The sequence below is a fragment of the Zerene cesonia genome, unplaced genomic scaffold, assembly GCF_012273895.1.
Source record: "Zerene cesonia ecotype Mississippi unplaced genomic scaffold, Zerene_cesonia_1.1 Zces_u010, whole genome shotgun sequence".
NCBI classification, from domain to species: domain Eukaryota; kingdom Metazoa; phylum Arthropoda; class Insecta; order Lepidoptera; family Pieridae; genus Zerene; species Zerene cesonia.
The window spans coordinates 518,829-528,068 of record NW_024045140.1 but is presented as its reverse complement, the minus strand read 5'-3'; the positions used below and the strand labels follow the sequence as shown (position 1 = coordinate 528,068).

The 9,240-nt window shown below is 38.9% G+C and overlaps 1 protein-coding gene across 3 annotated transcripts in view; it reads right to left on the bottom strand.

Moving 5' to 3' along the window:
• The window catches only part of LOC119839208 (lysosomal alpha-mannosidase-like), a 27,657-nt gene that overhangs the window by 6,106 nt on the left and 12,311 nt on the right, over nt 1-9,240 (bottom strand). The window contains exons 8-12 of one of the 3 annotated variants that reach the window (XM_038365426.1): nt 8,025-8,158; nt 4,234-4,326; nt 2,782-2,911; nt 1,969-2,047; nt 1,058-1,178 (exon numbers count right to left, since the gene is read on the bottom strand). In XM_038365426.1, the coding sequence (XP_038221354.1) occupies nt 1,058-1,178; nt 1,969-2,047; nt 2,782-2,911; nt 4,234-4,326; nt 8,025-8,158 (557 nt within the window). Of the gene's footprint in view, nt 1-1,057; nt 1,179-1,968; nt 2,048-2,781; nt 2,912-4,233; nt 4,327-6,313; nt 6,448-8,024; nt 8,159-9,240 lie in introns of all 3 variants that reach the window. The other 2 variants (XM_038365424.1, XM_038365425.1) reach the window with 2 other exon arrangements.

Sequence of the window (9,240 nt, the reverse complement as noted above, 5' to 3'; positions counted from 1 at the left end):
CAGATTCGAAATTCAAATGTAATATTTTTTTATAATTAAGTGTAACAGTATTTATGGCCAGACTAAGTATAAGTATATATATATATATTCTTTGTAAATTTTCGTGTCTGTGTTCATGCTTTTCCTTATTTCGTTCTTTACAATGTTTTTGCCTTTTTTTGTTATTTGTTGTTGTGTGTGTTCTTGTGTGTGTATAAATGTTTGTCTATGTCTATGTTGTGTTGTGTGACGTCGCATTAAAGTGCGATGTGTTGTAAAGCATTATCTACACTAATGTTATAATGCTGAAGAGTTGTTTTGTTTGTTAGTTGAAGTGAAACTTCTTTAGAATCGTTGCGATTTCAAAGCTGATGCAACGGAAAAAAGGACAGGTAAGAGACACAAATACAAGAATGTGTAGAATGAAGCCGGCAAAGAGTGAGACAGAAATATACATACTATTTTATATTTTATATATATTCATCTCATTCTTTTGCGGATTTACTTAAGTGTCACTTCTATCGTGTGGGAATCGCACACACACCTTTTTTGCCTTTTTGGTTAGTTGTTGTGTGTGTGTTATTGTGTGTGTATAAATGTATGTCTATGTCTTTGTTGTGTTGTGTGACGTCGCATTAAAGTGCGATGTGTTGTAAAGCATTATCTATACTAATGTTATAATGCTGAAGAATTTTGTTTGTTTGTTTGAACGCGCTAATCTCAGGAACTACTCTCAGTGTTAGTTAGCCCATTTATTGAGAAATACTTTAGGCTATATATGTATCACGAGTGACGCCGGGACGGACCGCTAGCATTGCAATATAACTTATGTTGTATCATCTATATATATAAAAGAAAGTGGTGTTAGTTACACTATTTATACCTCAAGAACGGATTAACTGATTTGGCTGAAAATTTGTACAGATGTAGCTTATAACCAGGAGGCGGACATAAGAAAATTCTTAGCCCGGAAATCCAACGGGAACAGGAATATGCGAGGAAAGCCCCGGGTCTATCTTTCCTGCAACTACGCGGGCAAAGCCGCGGGCGGATAGCTAGTATATATATAAAAACCCACTTAAAAGCCTGCCTAGCGATGATGCTGGCGTCATCTATAGCAGCATCCAGCAGTCTCTCGTAATCGTGCGCCACGTGCTCTTTCTCAGTGCCTGTTACTGCGTCGTGGTGCTGCATAACGCCTGAGAAGCGAATTATTTAAAATAAAATAACATTGTTTATTTTATAAGTAAAAGTATTGTAAAATTTTATTCGGCGGACCTAACGCGTTAATATGATATGTGTTAGGTTAGAATCGGTTTAATTTAAAAATTAATAAATTAAATGACATTCTAAAAAGAAAATATATTTTATCTTTTTTTAATTATCTTAATCCCAATACACACACATAAACATACACACACACACGCACACACACACACACACACACACACACACACACACACACACACACACACACACACACACACACACACACACACACACACACACACACACACACACATGCACCTTTTCTTATTTTGATGTACTTAATTAAAAAAAAAACTCTAATGTAAAAAATTGTGAGGGATTCTAAAGACTAACGCAGTTTTTACTAACACAGGCTTTAGTTTCTACCAATACAATTGTACGAATTTAAGAGTTTATTTAATAAAGAGATTATTTATTATTTTTTTTTTTGTTTATTGATTTTGTTTAATTACTTCGTATCACAGTGTATGCTTAAAACGGTGAATGAAAACATCGTGAGGAAACCGGCATGTCAAATAATCAAAAGTTCGACGACATGTGACATCTGCCAACCCGCACTTGGCCAGCGTGGTGGATTGTGGCCTGAACCCTCATAGGAGGCCTGTGTCCCAGCAGTGGGAACATATATGGGCTGATGATGATGATGATGATGATGATGATGATGATGATGATGATGATGATGATGATGATGATGATGATGATGATCACAATGTAACTCACCCATAGCGCTCAACAACTCATTCAACACGAATTTATTGTGTTCCTTCAAATGAGATACAACCTGCAGCTGTTTGAGAACCTAAAAATATATTCGGACATCAAAATATATATAAACTCAAAGGTGACTGATTGACATAGTGATCTATCAACGCACAGCCCAAACCGCTGGACGGATCGGGCTGAAATTTGGCGCGCAGATAGATGTTATGACGTAGGCATCCGCTGAGAAAGGAATCTGATCAATTCTACCCCCAAGGGGATAAAATAGGCGATGAAAGTTTGTACCACGATAATTTTTTTGACCACGCGAGCTAAGTTGCGGGTAACAGTTACTTTTTTTTTATAATTCCTTTCTACAAGGTCACTTACGTTCTTAACCCCTTACCCCAGATTCTAAAATGGGACCAAATGACGTCAATTTTAAATAATAAAATGTTACTAGCCACTAAAAAGTATATATACATATAAGAGAGTTGTTAAAAAATAAATTATGCAATGAGAACTTTAGAAAAAAATCGATCACGTGGTGGGATTCGAACCCGCGTCTTTTTGCCAAACCGTAGCAACGCCTAGCCTCTCGGCCACCCGTGATCCTGCCACAGTAATCGAATCTCTTCTACTCTTTCGGTTCCATGTACCTAAGGGGCACCCCGCGACATCTATTGAGATGATTAAGAAAAGACGCGGGTTCGAATCCCGCCACGTGATTCAATTCTATATATTCACGAAATTCTCATTTATAAAGCATTTCAATACTATAAAACTAAAAATCAAAGTTACACAATGAAAAATTTATCCAGTAGGAGCCATTACCTGGAGGTAGCGATTACCCAATCTCTCGAAGTACTTGGTGGTGGGTCTGGAAGTGAAATAGCCGGTCCAGTAGGCGGTGGGATCACTCGCGTATGGGAAGAAGTCATCCTGCTTTATTGGTAGTGTTGGGCTGAAAAATATAGAATAAAAGAGTTTTATACAAAAAAATGCTTGAAAACTGGTGAAAACTGGTGAAAACTGGTGAAAGCTGGTGCAGTCTCTATTGTTCTCACAATTCAACAATGTGAGTGGGGGAGCCGGAATCCCGTTTCCTTTTCCCACCATTCCCAGTCCGTTCCTTCTTTCCAGTCGTCAATTCTTTCCTTCCCTTACCCTATAAAAACGGACAGCGCATTCGCAGAGGCACTAGCTTTGCTCTGTTCACGGGCGGTGGTGATCGCTTACCATCAGGCGAACCACCAGCTCAGTTGACAAAAAATCAATCAATCAATCAATCAAGAACTCTTTATTGTGCACCTTTAAGAGTAAAAACAGGATATAAATAACATCAGCAATATGAAGAGCACACAGGCGGTCTTATCGCTTAAGCAGCGATCTCTTCCAGACAACCTGGTGGACAAGGAAAACGCAGTATATACTAATGTAAAAGCAGGGAGGCGCAATAATAACAGACTTAATAAAAATAAAACGTATAATAAAAAGAAAAATATACCAAAATTGATAACAATGCATACATAGATACATACATAAATATATAAAATATAAATAATATATACACATACATATATAATATATAACATATACATATTTAAACATACACATATACATACAGGTAACACACATGGACACAGCTTAACTAAATTGACGGATAAAATTGCTTCAGTACGTTTTTGAATGTTAGTAAAGATTGAGTTTCTCTTATGTTAAAAAATACACTTAATCGATTAAAGAAGCTAAAAACTAAACCTTGAAACTGTCAAAACTAGACTAAATGTAAACGGGACCACATGGGAGACAAGAGCTTTCAAATAAAAAAAAAAATGGTTGCCTGTAAAGTCGGTTTTACGGGCGAAGATTTTACGTGACAACGTCTTTTTCTCGGTAGAATATTTATTGATATGAATATTATTAAATTGCACAATAGGAACAAGGAATTGAATGAAAATAAGAATTGCACAAATTTTAACTATAGAAAATATATTTTGTTTACTAAAAAGACAGAGACAGAGACACAAGCACGCGCCGATTCAATGCGCCTAATTCTCTAGTGCTGCGCGCGCGGCGGACCGATCATAGTTCGGTGACTCATCGTAACACTTTTTCATGAGTGACTGCGAGCCGCAACTTAATTTAAGACGTTGTCACGTCAAAAAGCATCACCAAAATCGGTTCATCACGTCAAGTTCCCAGGTATCACAAAAATACAGCCGGATTGGGAACCCACACCTTTATATTTTTGAAGTCGGTTGAAATTGGTACTTGGTCACTCACTTGGCGTCTTTAACAGCTCTCAAATAACAATCGGGCGTCGAGTAAAACAGTTTGATGTCGAGGCCGTCCTTGGCTGCTTTCAAATTCGCATATCTGAAATTATTAACATTTATTTTATACAAGACTAGCTGCGCCCCGCGGTTTCACCCGCGCAAGTCCATATCCCGTAGGAATATTCCTAATTCGGGATAAAAAGTTGCCTATATGTAATAATTTTTTAATTTCATCTAAGTCCATTGAGTAGTTTTATGGTGATTGATGGGAAAACATCCAATTATTATATTAATTCATAAGTCATTTACTTACATGAATGGATCTATGTTTAGAAATTAAAAACTTTTCAACGGATTTTAAACGCGATTTATTCATTATATTATTAACCCGACGTTTCGAACACTTTGCAGCGAGCGTGGTCACGGGGAGACTGAGATGTTATATGTCATAATAATATAATGAATAAATCGCGTTTAAAATCCGTTGAAAAGTTTTTAATTTCTAAATGTATAATACTCGCGTGAAACCAAACACAAGAAAATACTATGGATCTATGTTATCTAATTATTTCAGACTATTCCGGACTATCCCATTATTAAACACAAACTGCGACCCGCGGTTTCACCCGCGCAAGTCCGTATCCCGTAGGAATATCGGTAAGAATACGTACCAAATTGCATAGCAATCGGTTCAGTAGTTTTAGCGTGAAAGAGTAAGAAACATACACATACTCAAAACGGAAACTTTCGCATTGAACTCACTATCTTTAAAAAAAACCCTATCAAATTCTGTTGCATAGTTTTAAAGAGCTAATCATAATACATAAATAGAATCGTGCCACATGCGCAAGCATATCCAATAGCTTAAAGTTAAACCCCAATAATACATCAATCAGCCCGTGGCTTCACTCGCGTGGTACCTTTATACATGGGCAGTGGTTGCTCAGTGGTCAGGACCTCGGACCTTAAAAACGATAAGGCGAGGTTCTAGACCGGACGAGCGTGCAGGAAATAAATTGATTTTTCAATTCATCTGCGCATGTGGATGACATCATTTTTTTTTTTTATATCATAGCGGGCAACTGAGCTGGTGGTTCGCCTGATGGTAAGCGATCACCACCGCCCATGAACATTCGCAAAGGTACGGCCTCTGCGAATGCGCTGCCGGCTTTTTTGGGGTAAGGGAAAAGGAATGGATCAACGACTGGAAAGAAGGAATGGACTGGGACGGGTGAGGAAAAGGAAACGGGCCTCCGGCTCCCCCACTCACCGTACGAAACACGTGGCATGCCACTATTTCACGCCGGTTTTCTGTGGGGGTGTGGTACTTCCCCGGTGCGAGCTGGCCCAATTCGTGCCGAAGCGTGCTCGACTCCCACAATAAAAAATCATCACACACAATCATCACCGCTCGAAACGGTGAAGTAAAAAAAGGATCGTGTCACCACAGCCGTAACCACGGTAAAAGTGTAACTATTTGTTCACATGATAGATATTTAGCTGACAGTCAGCTGATGGAACTAGAGACGCCGCCATATTGGCCCCGGCTGCTCCGGCGAGCGCCTTCGCTTCGTCCCCACTCCGCGGCCGGCACGCGACATGCGATACACGGACCAAAATAACATTTGAATAGATTATAGTCTGGATTAGCACATAGGTCATACAGCTAGTCAGTACATGAATAGTACATTTATGTACTAACTAGCTGTGTTAGTATGTGGGACTCGAGCACGCTTCGGCACGAATTGTGCCCGCTCGCGAGGGGGAAGTACCACACCCCCACATGAGACCGGCATGAAATAGTAGCATGCTACTGTGTTTCGTACGGTGAGTGGGGGAGCTGGAGGCCCATATCCTTTTTCTTACCCTTCTCAAATCTTTCATTTATTCTTCTCGTCAATCCTTTATTACTCCTTTTCTAATTTGAGATCAGCAATCATTTTGTATAGGCGTAAGGTCTGCGCGCGACCTTACGCCTCTCCAAATGTCCACGGGCGGTGGTAGCGCTTACCATCAGCCGACCCACCAGCTCCATTGCCGACGATGACGTAAAAAAATAGTTTTTGCATAGTTTATACTAAACTTACTCGATTAATTTATCCAAATTTGTATACCACATGGCTGCATCCTGATACGTAAAATCACCGCCCATTGTTATAATGACATTCTGTGTTCTATAACTTTTGGCCTGTTCCGATACGTAGGTGAGAAAATTTTTTATCTGTTGACAAACGTTGCGGTTCTTATCTGTGGTTGGCGGAATTTAAGCTGTCATAGTGTAGTTTCTATAATTTGTAAAATCTTCTATTTACAAGATCTCATTATACGTTAGTTATCGTAAATTATTTATCTATGTAATTTAAGAGATTTCGTAGATAAAAATAATTCATAATTAACTGACATAAGACTTTACCGTACCATCGCTTTTATACAATTTTTAAATTTGAACTTACAATTTTTGATTAAGCGCCATCTTTTGACAAAAAAAAAGATTACAATTATACCTTTATTTTATTGTTTTGTTTAGATTGTAATTTTGTGGAGACAAATAAATGTTTCTTCCCTTCCTTCTTTGTTTTTAAAGGGTATTTGTTAAATAAAAATTACAAAAACTGCTGGACCGATTTCAAAAACTCTTTCACCATTGGAAAGCTGCATCTTCACTGAGTGACATATGTACCATGGGCCAAGCCGGGGCGAACAGCTAGTATTGCATAAAACGCACTTAAATCCGTTGGAAAATCTATACTTTCGTCAACATAAAACTCAAGAGTTAATTTGTTTGTTTGAACGCGTTAACCTCAGGAACTACCGAGTCAAATTCGAAAAAATCTTTATCCATTGGAGAGGCACATAATCCCGGAGTGTTTTAGGCTATATATATACCACGAGCGAAGCCGGGGCGGATTGTGAGCGGGCGCAAAAATTTAGAAACTAAAGACTTTTCAATGTATTTTTAACGCGATTTATTCATTATATCTCCACGTTTTCCGCAGTTGGTATGTGGTGTATTTTTCCGGATGTTGGCAGTATTGGCTGATAGTGTCTTCTAGTCTTTTGGTATGTCAGACATGGGGTTTTTAAATTCTCGATAAAAGGATCCCAAGTGTTGGACAGCTTCAAACCATCCACGTTTAAGTCTTTAATTTCTAAACGTATTATACTCGCGTAAAATCCAGCCTACAACCATCCATATAATCTACTGCCTACACCCATGCAAGCAACTAGCCCATGCGCATGCATGCTATCTAACTCGATCAGCAGCCTACAACCATGCATATAAGCTACTGCCTACACTCATGCAAGCAAGTAGCCCATGCGCATGCATGCTAACTAACTCAATCATGTTAAAGTCTTTAATTTCTAAACGTATAATACTCCCATAAAATCAAACAAAAGACCATACTCGACACAAAAAGGACAAAAAAATCGTGCAATTTAATTAACCAGTCATTGTGGTAGTCGAGCACGCTTCGGCACGAATTGGGTCAGCTCGCACCGGGGAAGTACCACACCCCCACAGAAAACCGGCGTGAAATAGTGGCATGCCACTGTGTTTCGTACGGTGAGTGGGGGAGCCGGAGGCCCGTTTCCTTTTCCTCACCCATCCCAGTCCATTCCTTCTTTCCAGTCTTTAATCCTTTCCTTTTCCCTTACCCCATAAAAGCGGGCAGCGCATTCTTAGAGGCACTACCTTTGCGAATGTTCATGGGCGGTGGTGATCGCTTACCATCAGGCGAACCACAAGCTCAGTTGCCCGCTATGACATAAAAAAAAAAAAAACAATAAATGACTCACTGTATCAATTTGTCCAGGTTCTTAAACCACATACTTGCGTCCTGGTATTGAAAGTCATCGCCCATAGTCACCAATATATTATGCGTTTTATAATGCGACCTCATTTCTCGGACTTTATTGAAAAACGTTGTTACCTACAACATTTTTTTACTAATACACTTTTACGCCAGATTGCCTTCAAATATAAATTCAAATTTAATTTATTGCGGGACACTTAAATTACAAATGGATCTTCAATATAGTTATAGTAGCTGCGCCCCGCGGTTTCACCCGCGTAAGTCCGCCAAACAAATTGTACACTTTACTATAATAGTATTTCCTTCCATGTACAATCTTGTTTAAGAGTTAAATAAATAAATAAAAAACTTATCTAAACTAACGTAGCGTTTTCATTATTAGATTTTTCTTCGCAGGTAAGTAAATATTCGCTTACTGATTTAAAATCATTTATTTATATGTTTATAATCTGTCGTTGTATACCTATGTTTCACATTTTATATTGAAAATGCATAGAAAAATAAAAAATTAAAGAAAGACATACAGCCATGTACACTGTAGCTTTCAGAAGAAAGGAAACATTGTGATCAAGGAATGTTTAACGTATCCGCATTGACTATGGTTATAGGCACTTTATAATTACTTTTATAATCGCATTATTCATGGGTTGCTGCACAAGACAGCATAGTCACGGTATCGTTGCATATTTTATATATCGTCTACAACCATGCATGCTCTGTAATCATACATTTTCTTATAATCCGCATATTTCATAGGTTGCCTACATCCATGCATACAAACTAACGCCGCTGACAAAGCATGTATGATTAGCTAGCTATGAATGCCGCATGCATTGCCTACACCCATGTACACAATACAGTGTCGATTCGCATGTCGATTTCATGTTTATATCCCGGTATCTAGTAGTCTACACTCATGCATGTTGGGGGGCGATGTTACTCGCGTCCGTAGGTCTTAACTCTCGATACCCAACACGTGTCCCCCGGGTTGTGCCAAACGAGTAACCGGATATTCTGGTGGAAGACAGTTGTCCTGGCTAGTTACCACCCACCCAACAAAGCCTTGCCGCCAAGCGATTCGTCGTGTTCCGGCATGATGTTTGGTGAAGCCCTTCTAGGGAATGGCTGGGTTTGGACAGTAGTTTTGTGTTTAAGAACTAAATCCAGTGCAGCAGTGTTTTTTTTTTTCTGCATTTGGT